General features: G+C 39.7%; 1 protein-coding gene across 2 annotated transcripts in view; it reads right to left on the bottom strand.

Moving 5' to 3' along the window:
* LOC143987774 (interleukin-20 receptor subunit alpha-like) overlaps window positions 1-22276 on the bottom strand; it is an 82060-nt gene that overhangs the window by 14293 nt on the left and 45491 nt on the right. For both annotated transcript variants that reach the window (XM_077486781.1, XM_077486780.1), the window contains 4 exons: window positions 20673-20790; window positions 15497-15663; window positions 14132-14277; window positions 11112-11232 (listed from right to left, as the gene is read on the bottom strand). In XM_077486781.1, the coding sequence (XP_077342907.1) occupies window positions 11112-11232; window positions 14132-14277; window positions 15497-15663; window positions 20673-20790 (552 nt within the window). The remainder of the gene's footprint in view (window positions 1-11111; window positions 11233-14131; window positions 14278-15496; window positions 15664-20672; window positions 20791-22276) is intronic.

The raw sequence follows: 22276 nt of genomic DNA, 5'->3' as shown, positions 1-22276 counted from the left end.
CTGTGTTTTATTATATTTGCCTGCGCAGGTATGGTTTGTCTTACTGTTGTACTGTAATGTTATTTTGTTTATTGTTAACCAGGGATCCTCAAACTACGGCCCTCCAGCTGTTGCGGAACTACGCATCCCATGAGGCATTGTAAAACTCTGACATTCACAGTCATGACTAGGCATGATGGGAATTGTAGTTTTTGAACAACTGGAGGGCCGTAGTTTGAAGATCCCTGTTGTTAACCATCATTTGCTTAGCAGGTACACCATTCAGCTGCAGCATGGGTTTATTTATTCTGACAGCAACAGCGTTTGCTCCCACGATACGTAAGGCCATGACTCCAGCGCTGTAGAAGGTGATTTCACCACCACAGTTAAAAAAAGAGCATATATGCCAAAGCATGGGGGCAGGGGTGGAGGGGCAATTTGCTCCTAACATTAGGGGCGCATTGCCCCCATGCTTAGGCATATTTTTTTTGGCACAGATTGCGATAAAAAAATATGTTGTTTTTTTGAGTTAATGTGTTATTGTTACCATTATTTGCTTTTCAGTTATGCCATTCAGCTGCAGTACTGATTTATTTATCTTGACAGCAACAGCGTTTGCTCTCACAATACGTAAATCAGCAACTCCAGCACTGTAGGAGGTGATTTCACCACCACAAAAACAAATGGTGCATGCAGGGCCGTCTTTAAGGCAGGGCAAAAGGGGCAGCTGCCCTGGGCCCTGTCATTGTTATGGGGCCCAAAACAGCTGCCTCATACTTGCCAACTATCCAGGTTTAAATTCCCTTGTCCCTTGAAGTTTTATTCCTGTGCTGTGTCCCAATATCTCAGTGTGCAGTGCTGGTACTAATGCTGCCCAGCTCTGCCCTATTGTTGTGTACAGATGACTCACCTGCAGATCCTGTTTGTACATGTAAATAACCGGCATTCGTATGTAAATAGCGGCGACAATACTAAGTAAATAGCTGCGGCCAGCGGCATTGGTATGCAAATAAAGGTGGCATTCCTATGTATATCATGCTCCCCTGCTGTGAGGAGGTGATGTGCTGTAACCTCTAGCAACTAATCAGTGAGCCGCAATGTGTGCTGTAACCTCTAGCAACTAGTCAGTAGGCAATAATGATATGATGTAACTGCTGGCAACCAATCTCAATTGCTGCCTGATCTGATACAGAAAACTGATTTTAAGTCTAGCTGCTATTTATTGTATGTCTCAGAGTAGGTGGAGAGGGAAATTGCATGGGGGGCCCCAAGAAAATTTTTGCCCAGGGCCCAATCTATACTAAAGATGGCCATGGGTGCATGTATGCCCATCATTAGAAGTGGGTGGATGAAGGACGGTATTCTAATGGTGGGCATACCCACTGATCAATCTCTTTTTTCCATGCAGCCTGCATTCATCCCACAGGCTGCATGAAAAAAAGAACATTACAATACAGTATATGCCCAACAAGGATCAGCAACGTACTGGTATGTTGATAGACTTTAAATGGTTATAGCAGAATGATGCCTGCAGATTTAGGTATCATCTTGGTATCATTCTTTTCAGACAGTGGTTGGCTTTCATGTAAAAGAAATCCTAGCAGCTAATTAGCCTCTAGACTGCTTTTAAAAGCAGTGGGAGGGAACATCCCCTCTGCCGTCTTTGATGGTTTTCTCTGGCTCTCCTGTCCCACTAGGCAACCCAAGAATGCAGCCAGTGGTTCCACCAGCTGACCATAGAGCTGATGGAAGACCAGAATGGCTCCAATCATCCATCGATCTTGGTGTGCTCAGTGTGCTTGGTGTGCTTTGAGGGCAGAGGAGAGATCTAGGGTCTAATAGACCCCAATTTTTTCAAAAAAGAGTAATTGTCACTACCTATTGCTATCATAGGGGATATTTACATTCCCTAAAAATAAAAATTAAAATTAAAAGAACAGTTTAAAAATAAAATAAAATAGCAAAATAAATAATAATAAAAAAGCACCCCTATCCCCCTGTGCTCACACACAAAGGTGAATGCGAACGTTGGTCTTGCGTCATATGTAAACAGCAATTTCACCATGCATGTGAGGTATCACCGCAAAGATCAAAGGCAGTAATTTTAGCCATAGAACTCCTCTGTAAAAGTGGTAACCTGTAAAGGCTTTTAAAAATGTACGTAGTTTGTCACTGCCGTGTACTCGGCATAAGATCATCTTTTTTATTGCATCAAACATTTGGGCAATATAGTGTGTTTTAGTGCATTAAAATAAAAAAAAAGTGTGTTTATTCCAAAAAAATGCATTTGAAAAATCGCCCTGCAAATATTGTGTGAAAAAAATTGCAACAAGCACACTTTTAATTTGTAGGGCCTTTGCTTTAAAAAAAAATATATAATGTTTGGGGTTCAAAGTAATTTTACAGCAAAAAATAAATATTGTTTCATGTAAAGAAAGTGTTAGAAAGGGCTTTGTCTTCAACTGATTAGAAGAGTGGGTGATATGTGAGTGTGACATAAGCATCTAAATGTTGTGCATAAAATGCAAGGACAGTTTAACCCCCCCCCCCCCCATGACCCCTTTTTGAAAGTGGACATCCCAAGCTATTGCTGATAGTCATGTTGAGTCCATGGAATATTTTATATTTTGTCAAAAGTGTCGGAAATATTACAATTCATTTTTATTTTTTTATACAGAGTTGTCACTAAATGATATATTGCTCCAACATGGCATGGTTATATGTGGAATTACACCCCAAAATACCTTCTGCTGCTTCTCCCGAGTATGGGGATACCCCAAAAACCAATCACCACCTTTAGGCTTTCTAAGGGCGTAAAATGGTGATTTCACTTCCTCACTACCTATCACAGTTTCAGAGGCCATGAAATGTCAAAATAGAACAAAATCCCCACAAATAGCCCAATTTTGGAAAGTAGACACTTGAAGCTATTTGCTGAGACACATGTTATGTCAATGGAATAGAAAGCCTGAAGGCAGTGATTGGTTTTCAGGGTCCTGTACGAGGTTAGACTGCCAAAACATGTGGTATCCCCATACTCATTGGGTGGGGGGTTTGTGCTATCTTGACATTTCATGGCCTCCAAAACTGTGATCGGTAGTCAGGAAGGGAAATCACCATTTTATGCCCTTAGAAAGATGTTTGGTTTTCAGGGTCCTGTACACGGCTAGGCTCCCAAAAAATCTCACATATGTGGTATCCCTGTACTCAGGAGAAGCAGCAGACTGTATTTTGGGGTGTAATATAACCATGGCATGTGTGAGCAATATATCATTTAGTGACAACTTTGTGTATTTTTAATTTTTTTTGTCATTTCTCAATCACTTGTACTGACCTGCCATTTTAGCATTTCAAAAAATGAGATGGGCAGTTATAAAATAAAATAAAATAAAAAATAAAAATGTAGCGCTAAACAGTGATAATAGGTTGGACTACCAATCAAATCACCTTGACTGGTCAGGTGAAACGTTATGTGAAAAATACAACCAAAACTGTGTGTTAAATTCATACTGGTGAACCACAGTGGTCCAAATAACCCATAAAGTGTCCACAAGTGCAATGTCCTAAAATAGAGAACTTTTCTCTTGGATCTCAAACTGAAGTGCAGGACATGCAGAAATGATGGATAAATCAAAGATATAGGTGGATCAACAGTATATCTTGAGAGTATTCAAAATGTGAAGATGGGTACTCTTATCACACCAGATGGACGTGCATACCGTACGGCAGTGCATCTAATGCTTAACGTATTGAATCCCCAGTGATGGAACGTGGCCAGGAGTAATGCTGAAGTCACAGCTACACTTCCAATCCGCTCGTGTTTGAATGACCGTCCAAGACAGGTGGTTCCAGATAGAAGAGCAATCCACACAATGGATGGCAGGGGAAGGAGGACCATCAATACACAAATATGGAGAAAAAGGAAAAAGGAAGCTCCACATGGTGCAGGTCATCCAAAATGGTTTAATAGGTAAAAAATGTCATACAAAAAGCCATGAATGAGATAAAAAAGTGATCACAAAAATGTTATAATCATAAAAGCAATATGGGGAGCAGGAGGTGCACATTTTGTATGACATATTTTACATATTAAACCATTTTGGTTGACCTGTGGCATGTGGAGCTTCCTTTTTTCTTTTTCCTTCATATTTGTGTATTGATGGTCCTCCTTCCCCTGCCATCCATTGTTTGGATCGATCTTCTTGCTGCCTATCTGGAACCACCTGTCTTGGATGGTCATTGGTCCCAAGCCCACATAATTGTCAGTTAACCGTTTCAGCCCCGGAAGATTTTACCTTCCTGACCAGAGCACATTTTGCTATTTGGCACTGCGACGCTTTAACTGACAATTGCGCGGTTGTGCAACGTGGCTCCCAAAAAAATTGACATTCTTTTTTTCCCCACAGCTTTCTTTTGGTGGTATTTGATCATCCCTGTGGATTTTATTTTTTGCGCTATAAACAATAAGTGAGCGATAATTTTGAAAAAAACATATTATTTTATACATTTTGCTATAATAAATATCCCCCAAAAATATATAAAAAACTATTTTTTCCTCAGTTTAGGCTGATACATATTCTTCTACATATTTTTAGTAAAAAAAAAAAAATTGCAGTAAGCGTTTATTGATTGGTTTGCGCAAAAGTTATAGCGTTTACAAAATAGGGGATACTTTTATTGCATTTTTATTAATATTTTTTTTTTACTAGTAATGTTGGCAATCAGCAATTTTTATTGTGACTGCGACATTATGGCAGACACAACAGAGATTGTGGACACATTTTTGGGACCATTGTCATTATCATTATATAGCAATCAGTGCTATACAAATGCACTGATTCCTGTGTAAATGACACTTGCAGTGAAGGGGTTAACCACTAGGGGGCAGGGTAAGGGTTAAGTGTGTCCTGGGGCGTGCTTCTAACTGTGGGGGGCGTGGCTACGCGTGACATGTCACTGATCTCTGCTCCCGATGACAGGGAGCAGAGATCAGTGACACTGTCACTAAGTAGAATGGGAAGATGCTTGTTTACATTAGCATCTCCCCGTTCTTCCTCTTCATGAGACGATCGCGGGTATCCCCGCGGCGATTGACTCCACGAGACCCGCAACCCGACTTACGGAGGTCCTGGTGCACCAGCACGCACATGATGGCGGTAAATTTACAGGTACGCCCATTTGCCCAGCTGTGCCATTCTGCCAACGTACATTGGCATGCGCCGGTCGGGAGCCAGTTAAACAAATGCAGTGCCATATCGCAAAAAATTGCCTGGTCATTAAGGGGGTAAATACTTCCGGTCCTTAAGTGGTTAAAAGTAGAAATTACAATATTCAGGCGAAAGCATATAAAGAAAAGGTAAAAGTAAAAGAAAGGAAAACACAGTGGGGGAGGGGAGAGGAAAAAGGGGAGGGGGTCTCAGGGTAGGTTCTCCTGGTTATAGTATAATTCTCAAACATGATTGTGAACCTCCAGCCTGTGCTGCATTCTAGCAGTCTCCATCAACTCCATATCTTTAATCCTAGCATACAAGGCATCTGAGGAAGGAGGGGAGTGTTTTTTCCAATTAAAAGCTATAAGACAGCATCTAGCCGTAAGGATATGGCGCAGCAGCTTCTTGCAGGGTTTAGGAATTTTTCAGAGGGGATTGGCCCAACAGGAAAAATGTAGATGTCATTGGAATAAATACCTCAAAGAGGCAACCCAGTAGTTGTTGTACTGAGTGCCAAAAAGGGATAATCAGCGGACAACTCCAATAGATATGGTAGAGGGTACCCTTGTCTCTGTGGCAACACCCACAATGATCAGAACTAGTAGGATAGATGGCGTGGAGTACATCCGGGGTCAGGTAGAGAATTTTATATGCGTTTTCCTTGTAAAGAGTACACATGGAGCTCTTAGCAACCTAAGACCAGATCACCTGCCACGTCTCCAGTGGAATTTCCTCACCCAGTACCCTCTCCCATCAGAGCATATAGGAGTGTTTACCTTGATCTTGAACAAAGTAGGCATTCAATATCCGGTATATGTCAGAGATCAGACCCTTCCATGCTGTGCCTTCTAAGATCAGACGTCTAAAGGCGGTCGGAGAGGATAATTGTAAAGTTGGAGTTATGGTTTGGGCATATAGGTGAATCTGCAGATAGCTATAAAACACTTGGCGAGGCAGATCATATTTATCCTGAAGTTCAGTAAATAGCAATAGTTTACAAGACCTAGGATTCACAAAATGGCCGAAATGGAATAAGTTCCTTGACGATCAAGGAGAGGACATCAGAAACGTGAGGCTGGCAGGCACTTTGGGCATTCAAAGAAAGTGGTGATGCTTCAGATTTAAGAGCATATTGGCAGGATAATATGTGCCATGCCTTCCTAAGCTGTGCCATGGTCCCCAGCAATCAGCAAGGATCTACCTCCGCATTCGCATTCCACAAAAGATTGTTGGGGTGAATGAGTGCTAACCAAAATTTCTCAATTTTAGTCCATTTGTTATAGGAATGATGTGTAAAACTAGAGGCAACCGCACATAGCCGGGCTGCTCGATAATGTCTTATAAGGTTAGGGAACGCTAGTCCACCATCCATTTGTGAACCCAGAAGTACAGAATGGGGAATTCTGTGCCGCTTGTAGTTCCTAACAAATTTCAGGAGATCTGCTTGCAGTTTTTTTGATGTGTGCTGGGGGGGGGACAGGAATAGGTAGTGTTTGGAACAGGTACAGGAGCTTGGGAAGGAGGGACATCTTAAGAGAAGCAATACGTCCCAGTAGGGAAAAATGATGCTTCTTCCATTGTTGTACGGTTGATCTAATCTGCTGATAGAGGGGGGGAAGTTTTCCTTACACAGTGTGGTGAAAGTCGGAGTAATATGAACCCCCAAATATTTTAGAGCAGTTGATTTCCACAAGTAAGAGAAACAAGTCCTTAAATGTCTGACTTTGTCCGTGGGTATGCTAATGGGAAGGGCTTATGACTTAGACGCATTAATTTGGTATCCTGACAGGGCACCGTAATGGTCAAGTTCAGCATACAGGTTTGGTAGGGAAACTCTAGGATGGGTCAGGGTAAGAATAATATCATCTGTGAATAGTGAGATTTTGAATTCTCTCTCTTTAACCGATATCCCCCCAATGTCCGAGCTGCTACAAATAGATACAGCTAGAGGCGCAACACGTGCAAATAATAAAGGCAAGAGCGGACAGCCCTGGCGGTTACCATTAGTCACTTGGAAAGAGGAGGAGAGGGAATAAGGAGTTTTCACCTAAGATGTTGGACTGAGATATACTATAGGTGTTGAAGTGCTCGTAAAAAAAAAATCCCTCTGCATCCTATATGACGTAATGTAGAGCACAGGAAAGGCCAACTGAGGCGATCAAAGGCCTTTTTCGCATCCATTCTAAGTACGAGGGACACCGACCCCTCCCTGTCCACCACATTAATCAGGTCTAAATAAAATGTGTACTGTCGATCCCCAGGATGGAAAGTCCGCAAGGTGTCAAGCGTTACTGGTTTTTAACATTCACCTTCTATTGACTTTACTGAGGTTCGGATTGAGCATCCAAACATCAGTAAAGTTTTCTGAATCCGCCTCACACTTAACTTGGGTACATTTGATTCATGCCTAGCATCCAGTTAGGCAGGCACTTGCACCACAGCTGATGGTAGATCTAAAAAAAAATTGTACAATCAGACTGTATAGTCCAAGGTCAATTTAGTTAAGATTCAGCCTGATTTGTGTGTCAATGAATACTTTTTTGTCACCAACTAGCCATTTACCCCCTTACTGACCAGAGCATTTTTTGCGTTCCGGCACTGTGTTGCTTTAGCTGACAATTGCGCAGTCATGCAACGTTGTATCCAAATAAAATTAACGTCCTTTTTTTTTCCACAAATAGAGCTTTCTTTTGGTGGTATTTGATCACCTCTGCGGTTTTTATTTTTTGCGCTATAAACAAAAAAAGCCTACAATTTTGAAAAAAAGCTATATTATTTACTTTTGCTATAATAAATATCCCCCAAAAATATATAAAAAATTATTTCTTCCACAGTTTATGCCGATATGTATTCTTCTAATTTTTTTAGAAGTGTATATTGATTGGTTTATGCAAAAGTTATAGAGACTACAAAATAGGGGATAGATTGATGCCATTTTTACTAGTAATGGTGGCGATCTGCAATTTTTATTGGGACTGTGAGATTATGGCGGACAGATTGGACACTTTTGACACTATATTGGGACCATTGACATTTATACAGTGATTGGAGCTACAAATAGCCACTGTTTACTGTATAAATGACACGGGCAGGGACCGGGTTAAACACTAGTTGGTGATCAAAGGATTAAGTGTGTTCCCTTAGTGTGTTCTAACTGTAGGGGGGATAGGCTCACTACAGCATGACAGAGATCACTGCTCCCGATGACAGGGAGCAGTAGATCTCTGTCATATCACTAGGCAGAACAGGGAAAAGCCTTGTTTACATAGGCATCTCCTCGTTCTGCCTCTCCTTGCTGCAATTGCAGGTCGCTGGCGAACATCGAGTTCGCAGGCGCTCTCCCACTGCACTCGATGTGCGCGGGCCCACTGGTGGAAAATTCAAAGGGACTTTTGCCTGCCCATGCCATTCTGCCGAAGTAAATTGCCGTGCAGCAGCCTGCATGTGGTTTAGTCACCCACTGTAATTCTAAAAACATTTGAGGATGTGTGGTGTTTTTTTGAAAACTGCAGTATGTTCAACGTCCATGATTGAAATCACAAGTTTACAGCCTAGTGCAAGGATATGCCATTAGCGGACCTCCAGCTGTTGAAATACTACAAGTCCCATCATACCTCTGCCTCTGGGTGTCATGCTTGTGGCTGTCAGAGTCTTGCTATGCCTCATGGGACTTGTAGTTCTGCAACAGCTGGAGGTACGCTAATTGCATATCACTGCCCTAATGTCTTTTGCTTATACATTGGATATTGTAGTGTATGGTAGTGTATTTATCTAGTCTACTATATATAACAGTACTCCTGCAAATATAAAAAATCTAATGTAGATGCACAGGTACTTTCTTCTTTAAATAATTAAACATTTCAGCATATTTTGAAAGTGAAATTTTAGGTGAGCCTGTACTGCATTGTAAACTTTTAAAAGTAAAAACCCAGCCTAAAAGGAGAGACAATAACATGCCTGCACTGATTAAGTTCTACTTTCCTACTGGGGCAAAGCTGTCCTTGATTTTATGGTTAAGCGCAACAAACATCCATTACCCTGTCATCTAGTTCAACCAATAAAAATAATAAAATAGAAAATAAATCATACAATCCCATATACACAATCCTATACTCACAGTTGATCCAGAGGATGGCGAACCTGTGAAGAAACCTTTCCGTATTTAGAGATGAAATCTCTTTTTCTCAAGGTGTATAGAGTGCCCCCTTGTCCTCTGTGTTGACTTTAAAGTGAATAACTCAACACCAAGATCACTATATGGACCACTTGATCATATCCCCCCTTAATCTCCTTTTCTCAAGAGAGAATAAATTCAGTTCCTCTAATCCAGGGGTAGGGAATCTCGGCTCTCCAGCTGTTTTGAAACTACAAGTCCCATGAGACATTGCAAGACCTTAACAATCACAGGCATGACTCCTACAAGCAGAAGCATGATGGGATTTGTAGTTGCAAAATAGCTGGAGAGCCGAGGTTCCCTACCCCTGCTCTAATCTATCCTCATAGCTGAGCTCCTCAGTTTGGTTGCCCTTCTCTGCTCTTTCTCCAGTTCCTCAATATCCTTTTTATGAACTGGTGCCCAAAACCGAACTGCATATTCCAGATGAGGTCTTACTAATGATTTGTACAGGGGCACAATGATATCTCTCTCTCAAGATTCCATACCTCTCTTAATAAAAAAAAGGATTTTGCTTGCTTTGGAAACTGCAGCTTGGCATTGAATGCTATTATTAAGCTTATGATCTACAAGAAACCCCAGATCTTTCTCCATTCTGGATTCCTCCAGTTGTACTCCCACTAATATGTATGATGCATGCATATTCGTATCCCCCAACTACATAACTTTACATTTATCTACATTAAACCTCATCTGCCACATAGTTGCCCAATGAAACAGTGCACTGAGGTCGGCTTGTAAGTTGGAGACATCTTTTAAGGACATCATTCCACTGCATAGCTTGGTGTCACTTGGAAACACTGAAATGGTACTTTTATTCCCAGACCCAATATCATTTATAAAGATATTAAAAAGTAAGGGACCCAACACTGAACCTTGGGGTACACCACTGAAAATCTTAGACTATTAAGAGTATGAATCATTAACCACTACTCTCTGAATACCTTACACATTAGCCAGGTATGGGGAACTGTGACAAACGCTTTTGCAAAATCCAAGTATACCACGTCCACAGCCACCCCTCTGTCCAAGGTTTTACTTACCTCCTTATAAATAAAAATCTGATTTATCTGACTTCTGTCTTTCCTGAAACCATGCTGTCTGTTGCTTAAAATATTTTTTTCAGCAAGAACTTATCTTTGTGATCTTTTATTAAACACTCCAGTATCTTCTCCAACTATAACTATAAACTAACAGGTCTATAGTTACTTGGTAAAGACTTTGGTGTATGGGCCAATCATCTGTGGGTGGTACATTCCCTGCCCTTTAGCCACACTAATATCAAGGGTGTCTGCGTGGCCGGGAATGCCCCATGCCGCAGATGATTAGCTCATAGAGATGACAGCTTCTTGGGAGGTTTACACACATGGATTTGTATCCTACTCTGAACACACCTGAGCGCATCACTACAGATTACCTGGGCAGTGGAATAGCAGTGAGTAATTAAAAAGAGATGAAGCCTACTTTCCATACTAGCTTGTATTCTGTACACAAGTTAAGATATATTCAGCAAAGAGAGCAAATTATAGGTAAAAATAGTAATCACATGGTTGAACATATTCATTTGTAGTGAAAATAATGTGTCTAAGCTGCACGAGTTTAGTCTATTCTTTCCCCGGCACTGCAAGTACATTTAATGGGAATCTCCCAATTTAATAATAACTCCCTCTTGGTTTGTAAATGTTTCACCAGATAATCATGAAAATTTGCATACCATAAATCCAACATACATCATTTTTTCATCTTACCTGCATTTGCTGTAATGCATGTTTTGTTAGACCAATTACTCTTTTTGTTCCTCCAGGATACTTTTGCAGTTACACAATATTTTGTATTTGGCTCTATATTTTCAATCATATAATAAGGCTCCTAGAAGAGAATTTAGAATAGTTAGCAGCCATGGTAAAGGAAAACCAGGAAAGGACACAAAAGTCACAGGCTCGGCCAGTTGGCGATCCAATTTTCTCCAACAGGATTAAATTACAATATTCTTTGATGTGGATGTGTTCTAAGCCCTTAATTCCGGAAGAGGTCCGGAAGTGATGTTGCATACACACGGTCGGACTAAGTTGTCGGAAAATCCGATTGTACATAACGTGATGACGTTATTTCGTTACGACGGGACTACATTCAGGCTAGTAGCCAATAGCTTTGGTCTAGGAATTTGATCTGAGCATGCATGGCACTTTGTCCATCGGAGTAGGCTACATATGATCGGAGTATGTCCAATAGGAACATTTTGTCGGAAAATTTTACCGGCAAGTTGGAAAACTTGGTCCGTCGGATATTCGTAATGCGTAGGGCAGAAGCCAGGTGATATCACCACACTACCAGGAAGTGACTGGACATGGAGGGAACCAGAGCTGAACGCTATTCTTCTATAAAGGGAATACAACACTGTGCACCGGAGTTAGTGCACTGCAAAATGTGTGTGTTTTTTTTGGGTTTTCATAAAGTTGATATGTTTTTATGGAAAGGACTATGAAGGTATCGTGCTTGTTTTGAGCTGCAAGAGAGTGGCACAACATACTGGTGATTCATCCCCTTAAAAGGGAAGGCTGAGTTTGACATTTATGTTATATGGAGTATTATCCAGAGAGCCTGAGACTGAGTTGAAGTGAAGTGGAATTATACCCTGGTGAATACATCTCTTAAAGGAAAAAGGCTGTATTTGACCTGTATGTTTTATGGCTAAATAAATGGAGGTGAGGAGCTAAGGAGCACTGTTCCAATCTGCATTCTGAACGAAGTACCTCCCATTCACCGCCTTGTGTCCCATTTGAACCCAGACTCTGTCATATAACCCCCCCCCCCCCACACACACACACACATATTTGAACCCATCGCTCAGCTTTATGATGGCTCTGTGCACCAATGTAAAGGAAACATTTTAATCTTTTAACACTAGAAACCATCATGTTACTCAGGCATTTTTCTCTTTTGCCTGGCATATCTACTTGAGTGGTGAGTAATCTGGCATCAGGTGGAATTTCCTTCCCAAGAGGTAGTACCTAAAGTGACTCCAAGGCTCATTTGATTGCCAGACACACCTACTCTTCTATACTATAATTATTTACAGCTGTATTCAGTTTTTGCCACTTTCTGCTTCAGGGTTTCAATTAATCATTGTTGGTCCATCCTTAGATCTGTCAAAGGCCTGCAATAGTGACAAAAAAAATCCTATAGTAGCTGACCATTTTCACTTTTGGTCACTGGCTGCATCTACTCTTTGATAGCTTCAGCCTTGCTTGTTTGAGGTTTAATAAGGTCTATTTCTTTCAATGATGTAGCCCAAATACCAGGCTTACATGCCTATTGCACATTTTTTATGAATGGCTGTCAACCATGCCTCCCGTGCAGCATCCAAGACTGCCTAATCTCTGGGGAGATGGCTTTCCTAGTCTGTCTACATTGTAGACTACATTGTCTAGGTAGGTGACTGCATACTTCTGGTTTGGCCAAAGGATATTATCTATAGCTCTTTGAGAGATTGGAGAGGGGGGGGGGGGTCGGGGGGGCTTGCAAGCCAAACAGCATGCAGACATACTGCCATAAGCTCTTTGGAGTGCCAAAAACAGTAATTTCTTTGCTGTCAATGCTAGGATTCGCCAGTACTCTTTAGTTGTTTCTGCACTGGTTATGAACTAGGCCAGTGCTAATCACTCTATTAATTAATCTACCCAGGGCATGCGATAGGCATTAAACCTTGATACCTAATTTAGCTTCTTAAAGTCATTGCAGAAGCAGAACAAGGTTAGGTCTGGTAACAAGTACTTTTACACTAGACCATTCACTCTTGGACTTCTCCATTATCTTAAGATCTAACATTTTCTTCACCTCATCTCTTATAGACTGTCTTTGGGCTTCTGGAATTCAATAAGTCTTGAGGTAAACACAAGCCTGGGGTTCAGGGATTATGTTGTGTCTAACAAGGATGAACAACCTGGGAGCTCTAAGGCCGCGTACACACGGGCGGACTGTTCGCCCAACTTTGTTCGTCAAACAATCCGACAAACAGTCCGCTCAAAATTTGCATGAACGGACTTGACCACACACGATGAACGAACAGTCCGCTGAAAGCATGCACGATGGCGTGAACGGCACGTACGACGGGACGAGAAATTCGACGTCCAATACACTGCAATGCAACCTTCGCCGTGTAAATCCTTTCTGAGCATGCGCGAAACTTAGTTTGTCGAACAAGCCTACACACGAGCGGACTGTCCGCTGAAATTCCGAAAAACTTTGTTCGTCAGACTGTCCGCTGAAACTGTCCGCTGAAGCCCACACACGAGCGGACTGTCCGCTGAAACACTGTTCAGCGGACAAAGTTGGGCGAACAGTCCGCCCGTGTGTACGCGGCCTAAGAAGACCTCCTGGTTTTGCTGCAGGAACAATTTTTCTTTCTGCTTTTGAACTTTGAATAAGCCACATTAACTTGTCACAGAAGAACCAGTTGGGGGCAGTGGGGTAGCTAAACCAATCCAAACACTCTATGGTTCCATTGTTTGATGAGGATCACATGGAAAACCTGTTCTGGCCTCTGCTTTCTGAGCTGAAATACTTTATTGTACTTCCCTGACTTGTTTGAGGATTTAAAATGGACCTTTCCATTGAGCCAGAGATGTATATTCCTTGGTCGAGACCAACACCAAGATCTATTTCCATCTTAAAAGGTTCTAATGATTGCTGATTTAGTGTAAATGTATTGTACATTTTTACATTAAAATGTTATATTTAAAAAAAAAAGACTCTTTCAAAAACTTACCTTAGTTTCTTTCTTTATATCATTCACGTCTATGTGATACTCTAGTCCTTTAACAATATTTTTAAGTGAATTAAAAGGGTGAGTCAGCTGAATTGTAATGGATGCATTACTAGGAATCAAATTGACTGTGGGAGGACCAATTTCCGCTAAAAAATAGCAAATGAAACAGAAAACACATCTATTTAATTTTATGTTGGTGCACGCGCCACACAAAATGAAAAGGATAAATTACTAGCTAGACAAGTGGTGGTCAACTTAAATTTAATAGACGGCCTCAAGCACAGCCCCAAAACATCCAGAGGGCTGCACAGTAGCCGTAAGTTTCCATGCATGGAGGTATATTATGTAGAGTCAGACTATAGTTTATTAATTGCTTTATTTAAACATGCCTTTTGGGTTAAAATCTGTGGTTACTTATATTCAAACAACCTGAAATGTTCGTATCAAAATCAACAAAGCTATTCAGCCTGTTTGCTGGTCAAGTTGAATTTTTCTTCATTAGGGATTAGTTTCAAATTCACCACTGCCATAAGTTTGTAACAAATCCCTCAGATTCATAGGGTTTCTTTTTGCAGGAAAATAAGGAACAACCTATATGGTAATGCATAGTTTTTTCCCCAGTCATATAAGCCAATTATTTCAGGGAATGGATAACTCAGCTCCCTTTCTATAAAAGGGTGCACGCTAATAAATCATATTGCTAGGCACTTTGTCCGATCGAAATTCTCTACACATGATCGGAGTATGTCCGATCGGAGCATTTTGTCGGAAAATTTTACCAACAAGTTGGAAAACTTGGTCCATCGGATACTCCGACGGAAACAGTCCGATGTAGACCACACACAGTCGGAATATCCGACAAAACGGTCCGATTGCACACATTCCGTCAGAATCTCTGACCGTGTGTACAAGGGCTAAGAGGTGTGATCCCCTATTGTTAACAGAGTGGTGATCCTGACCCATGCAAAGAAATATCAAGCATTTCTCCATTCTCTCTATATTTAAAGACAAAATTTGGAAGATAGCAAAAACAGTGGCATGGTGATCTCCAACACATGGTTCCAAGGCAACCTGAAAGGGTAACTTTTCCTGCCTAGGTCCACGCAAAATTGAACAAAATACTGTACTTTTGATTGAACTGACTTATTATTCCAGTACAGAAGGAATAAAAAAAATGTAAACAAATTTTTTAAGCCAAATAAATGACACCTTGCATCTGTTTGGCTTCTTCTGGCAACAGTTTCATGTCAAATACTCTTATATATGAAGTTCATTGTGGAAAAAAATATGGATTCACATGATGAAGAATAAACAAAAAAATGAAAAAAGAAAAATGAAAAAATAAATAAATAAATGCATACTTACTTTTGGCTAGAGGATAAAATCTATTTGTTTCGACTGAACAATTTTTGTTATTTATGATAACCTTGCCATAATATTGCTCGTCATTCCTTGTTTCATTAGTTAAGTCGCACCAGGTTAATGCGATTTCTGTGCATTCCAGTTTTTTCTTCCAGGATTTATTTCCATATCTGTGCACCAAGAACAGTTATATCAATATACAGAAGGAATATGTAGAAAGTAGTGTCATGTTTTGTCTGACAGTGTAAAAAAATAAAATAAATTAAGAATACATAAACCTAGGATAGGTAAAGCCTAGCTGATGTTTTACACATTTTATTATTATTTGTATTACTATTATTGTACAGGTTTTACATGCCAACAGTTTGTGCATTTATCTACAAAATAAAGTTGGACAGTACAGTTATAGTACAATTTAAGATGAGAACGTAAAGCCTGGTACACACCAGCTGAAAATCAGCCGGTTCAGCAGGAACCACATGACTTTGAGACCATGTGTACGGCATTCAGACCATGAGGAATGGCCAATGACTGCAAGCGCTGATCGTGTATTCTGGTCTGATTCATTGACCGATCATCCGATGGACACAGCAGGCTACTGTTACTGGTATCCACAGTAACTGGGTATCATGTGGTCCCTATGTTTGGTCATAGCAATCACATTAAGCATTGTACACCTGTTATGAATAAATAAGAAAAAGAAAAAAAAGTTTAAAAAATGTAAATAAAAAGAAAAAAAAATTCACCAGTCAGTATGCCTGATCACCACCACAGTCATGATTCTGTACTGCGCTGGTAACAGTATGTAAAAAAAAGTAATTTTATTTAATTTCATTTTCCAAAAAAGTACAACTTCAAAAAACTTGCCATGCCTTACTGAATGCCTCATACTTTCTACTTTCCAAAAAGGGGTCATTTGGGTATGTGTACTATCCTGGCACTTTAGGGCCTCAAGAAATTAGATTTTTTGGAGAAATTTTCAAATATATATATATATATATCATGGCTTGTAGACACTATAACTTTCACACAAACCAATAAATATGCACTTATTAGGATTTTTTTTTACCAAAGACATGTAGCAGAATACATTTTGGCTTCAATTTATGAAGGCATTGGATTTTATTGGATATGTTGTATAACAGAATATTGTTTTTTGTTAGTTTTTTTCAGCCTGTTTGCGTTTATATATATATATATATATATATATATATATATATATGAACCCAGTGGTGATCAACTACAACCAAAAGAAAGCTCTATTTGTGTGAAAAAATTATATCAATTTCATTTGTGTACAGTATTGCATGACTGTGCAATTTCAAGTTAAAGTAGCGTAGTGCTGAATAGCAAAAAATTCCCTGGTTAGAAAGGGGAGCTCAAAAAGGTAAAGATAAAAACATGTTTTTATTCAATGTCAATAGATATAAGCCTATTTCTTATACAAAACCATATAAGTCTTTAAAACTCTACAAAAAACTGATTTACTCATGTCTATTACACATAAACGTCAGTAGCATCCCCTCCTGATGAAGTGAATTGTTGTTCACGAAACGCGTTGAAGCTCGTGATGAAACTCATCCATCTGTTTATATTATCAATATTTGAAAAAAGATTTTTGAGATATTGTTGAAATATGATTCAGTTGATTATTTATGTGTGATAGACATTAGTAAATCAGCTTTTTGTAAAGTTTTAATAACCTATATGATTTTGTACAGGAATTTGGCTTTTATCTGTTGATATTGAATACAACTATGATTTTATATTTAAGATTAACCCCCCTAGCGGTAATCCCGAGTCTGGCTCGGGTTGGGATTTTAATTACAGGAGCGGTAACCCCGAGCCAGACTCGGGATCGCTTCGCTCGATGCAGGGGAGGACACAGGGAGAGTTACTCACCTTGTCCCCTGAATCCAGCGATGTCCTCCGCGCTGTGTGATCGAGCCGTCCTGCGCTCGATTCACAGTGCCGAATGCCGCCGAGCTCCGTTCCCTGCGGCGTTACGGCGCACGGGAGCGGAGAACGGCGGCAAATTCAAAAAAGTAAAAGTACACAAAACACACACAGCACTGTAATCTTACAGATTACAGTGCTGTATTAAAAAATACATACCCCCTTTGTCCCTAGTGGTCTGTGCAGTGCCCTGCATGCACTTTTATATTATAAATACTGTTTTTTTCTGCCTGAAATTTGGAGATTGTCCATAGCAACCAAAAAGTGTCCCTTTTTCAGTGTTTTAGGATTTGATTACATTATTGAATATTTTTTATTATTCTTTAATATATTATAAACTTTATCATACCCGGGATGTCTGCTAGACTCTGGTTTGAACAGATTTAAGAGCGTTATGCCTAAGAATTACAGGACTACAAAATAAAACGCCAGATTTCTATGCAAAATAATTGTACCGCTTTCAGCACCTAATTCCAGACTGAATCATACCGCCAGGGAGGTTAATGTAATGTGCCTTTTCCTAAAGTTCCATGGGACAAAGGCACATGATTCGGTGAGTCAAGCACATGAGCACTTTATTATTAATGTTTTAATTGACATAGTTATTGTTTTATTTTTGTCATAACACATTTATGTCACATATGTCACTTACGTCACATTAACACTACATGTGTTTGTTTTCATTTTCAGTATGCATTTATTGTGTAATATTCTAAAGCGCAGCATATCATTTACTATTTTTGAACACATTTAACCCTTTGATCACCCCTGATGTTAGCCCCTTCCCTGCCGGTGTCACTAGTACTGTGGCAGTGCTTTTTTTTAGCACTAATCATTGTATTGGTGTCACTGGTCCCCAAAAAGTGGCACTTAGCATCAGATTTGTCTGCCGCAATGCCGCAGTCCTGCTAAAATTGCACCATTAGTAGTAAAAATAAAATCCATAAATATATGTCATAGTTTGCAAATGCTATAACTTTTGAGCAAACCAATCAATATAAGCTTATTGGGATTTTTTACCAAAAATATGTAGCAGAATAGATAAATATGGCCTCAATTTCTGAAGAAATCCCATGGTGTAATACTGATATGATAGTTTAATAAAAAGAGTAAAAAATGCACTTACAAACACGGAGATAAAATTTTTGATTATGCTGCTTTTATCTCCATGTTTTTGCATTTTTTACTCTTCTTATTAATCTATCATATCAGTATTACACCATGGGAAGCCCCTTTTTTTCTTATTTCTGAGTGACATCTGAGATTTATCCAAGAGTCTCTGCTACATTTCATTAGTGGTTTGCTGGTCTCATTGGGTACCTGGTTTGACGCCATCAGAGCTGTGTATCGCGGATCCTTCTGGAGCAAAGCCCTGGCTGGGCGTTATAGTTGCAAGCTTTCTGTTGCTTGCCTGTGGTAAGCATGCATTCTTTATGGTGATCAGCACTCATTGGTGACGGAAGATAGCACGTTTTCATCACATATGTTATTATATATTTTTTTTTCACTGGACTATTTGGACTTTAATTGATTGATTGTGAATTTCTATTTAGTTTCACATTCACTGTTTTTTTTGTCACCATTGTTTCCTTTAGACTGTCAATTGATGTTTCTAATTCATTTCTGCACATGTTTTTATATATTTGGATATATATCATTTATTTTTTGACACTGGGATAACACCAGTGTTTTTACTATTAGCGCAACTATTTTCTTCCACGGCTCTATGTGTCTTATGCACACATAGAGTGGGGCTTGGGAGCGAGCATGTTTGCTATTGGGGGCACTGGTCAAGGAAAGAGCCAAGAGTGCCGTCGAGTGACCAGAGAAGAAAATGATTGGGGCTGCTCTGTGCAAAGCCACTGCACAGAGCAGGTAAGCATGATTTATTTATGATTAAAACACAAAAACAAAGCTTTATTATCACTTTATCATCCTTCTTACCACTAAAGAACTGAGGTCACAGTTCTACTGAATTAAATAATGGTACATTAATATCTACTTTTAAAAGAAAATTGTAAAGGAACTGTTGCTAGCAGAAAGCAGAAAATAGTTTTCTTTTATTCTCTGATCCGCACAAGGAAAATTCAGGACCCGGTGGTTGGTTATCTAGGCATCACTTCAATTATTCATAAATAAACCTACTGTACTTCTGCTTCTTTCATCAACAACTTTATACTAAATATGCCTTGAAATAAATGCAGAGGCTGCCACTGCTGACCTCAAAAGCTAGTTGCATTCCTAGCATCCCGACCCTTTAGTTCCTGGACACCAGGGGCATTGCTAGGTCTACAAAAGATCTGTGGCTAGAGCCCATAGCAGCGTAGTAAATAAAGTCATATGTTTGGGCGGGCAAACACATGTATATACAGTAATATACGTGTGTGTGTGTGTGAATATCCCCAGAGAGCCCCCCCTTACATCAGGGTCCCCAGAAAGCCTCCCCTTTGCACCAGGGTCCCCAGAGAGCCCCCACTTACATCAAGATTCTCAAAAAGCCCCCCTTACATTAGGGTCCCCAGAGAGCCTCCCCCTTAAATCAGGATCCCTAGAGAGCCCCCCTCCCCTTGGGGACCTCTGCAGAGACTCAAGGCTATGGGCCTTAGATCTGGGGCTATAGCCCCAAAAGCCACCCCCTAGCGACGCCACTGCTGGACACTAAAGCCTAGTACACACAGGCCGAATGTCCAGCGACATCAGCAGGTTTAATAAAAACTGGCCGACATTTGACATGTGTGTATGGCAGCTGGTCCGACAGAAGCCAGCTGTTCAGGCCAGCTTCTGTCAGACGAGTGTACTGGAAAACCAACAGGTGACTGACTGTTGATCAGCGCTCTCAGCCAATGGCAGAGAGAGCTGACCGGACTGTTCTGGCATCCCCCTGTCAGAACGCAATATTTTAGCAGGGGATATTGCTTTACTAACATCGGATTGTTAGTACAATGAGTTTGATCCGAGCTGTAGTGTTTACTAGGCTTTACTGGGGAATAAAGCATCAACCCAAGTCAGAGCTCCTTCTATGTACACATGTTCCATTCAGATCAGTGAGTTGAAAAGTATTAAAGCCACTGAATTGGGAGGACACAAGAAAAAAGCATTTTTTTTTAGAAAGAGATGCTAGCAATAAAAAAATATATATTTATCTTTTTCAGCTTTTTTTTCCCATCTCCAAACAATCCCCAAACATCTGACACGTTAATAAATTGAACTTGCTTTGACTTACCTTTTGTATCTCACTGTGTACCGTAGCCCTGTTGAATTTTCTGGAGGTTTCCAGGTAAGAATATTGTTTAAGTTATAAGATGAGAAACCGGCATTTATTTTCTCTTGGAAATCGCAAGCTGAAATTAGGAGGAAAACAAATCAATAGAAAGCAGATATAATATTGTCACATAAATACAATAAATACACCATCTCAGTTTTGCAGACTTGTGATGTAAAATTGTTATACTGTTTAGTCCAAATAAAATATTCAAGATAAAGCAAATACATAATATGCTTCATGGCCTTTTATAGGTTATATAAATAAGATGCATATAATATATATATATATATATATATATATATATATATATATATATATATATATAATGTGCCCATTGGTCGGTTTTGTCAGTCATTCACCATTTACTAAACATTTTTCCGCTGGGTCATGTACTTATAACGCTCAATTGTGTTTGCTAGATATGGTTGCATTTGCTGTTATTGTTGCACATCTAGATTTCCACAAAGTCAGTGCCGCACCAATTGGGACAGTGCCATTTCACCGGCAATAGGTTGCAATTTGGCATGTGATTTGACATGTCAAATCACATTGATGTGAACGGGAGCTTAAACACATGCAGCAGGAAGCTGCACCTGCAGTAAATGTTTGGTGAACGTCGCATTTACTGCTTTATAAATGTACCCCTAGAAATCAATGTTTTACCATTTATGTGTTGGTTATTATTTATTATTCATTTATTATCCTATGCTTTCACTAGTAGTTCTTAGGACAGAAAGGGCAGGTATTAATTGATTATTCTTTTATATAACTATCTCAGTTAAATTTAATGTGCTTTGTTTTTTATATACAATGATGCAGAAAAGCAAGGCCCCTTCTCACTTAAGCATTCGGTTGTGGTGCCTTAATGCACACACACTAATGCACATTACGACAGAAGTAATGTGCAATACATTATGTCAGCCTGTTCATTATGAATGAGCTGCTAACACACCACAATGGATAAAAAAAAACGTACATGACCCTTTTATAACAACACAGTGCACCACAATGCATGGAATATGTGTTGTAATGCTCTGTAATGCATTGGGCTCTACTGTACAATGTATTGGGGTGGCATTCACATTAACCTTCCTGGCGGTATGATTAGTTCTGATTTTAGGTACTGAAAGCGGTACAATTATTTTGGATAGAAATTTGGCGTTTTATATTGTAGGCCTGCAATTCTTACGAATAACTCTCTTAAATCTGTTCAAACCAGAGTCTAGCAGACATCCCGGGTATGATAAAGTTTATAACACAATAAATAATGATAATAAATAATAATAAAAATTATTCAATAATGTAATCAAATCCAAAAACACTGAAATTTGCTCATTTGCAGAATTGTCGCTGTCATTAGATTTAGTGTTTGATGACGAATTTCCCCACAAATCGCTATTGCTCAATTCTGCAAGTGATTCTAATTTATTATCGCTGTTTTCTAGTTGGTCTAAAATTACTTTTGACATAAAGGGACAGTTTTTGGTTGCTATGGGCAATCTCCAAATTCCAGGCAGAAAAAACAGTATTTATAATATAAAAGTGCATGCAGGGCATTGGAC

This window comes from Lithobates pipiens, unplaced genomic scaffold (genome assembly GCF_037356315.1).
Source record: "Lithobates pipiens isolate NorthernLeopardFrog02 unplaced genomic scaffold, aLitPip1_a1.2 Scaffold_18, whole genome shotgun sequence".
NCBI lineage: Eukaryota > Metazoa > Chordata > Amphibia > Anura > Ranidae > Lithobates > Lithobates pipiens.
The sequence above is the reverse complement of the archived record's forward strand: the minus strand, read 5'-3'. Positions and strand labels throughout refer to the sequence as shown.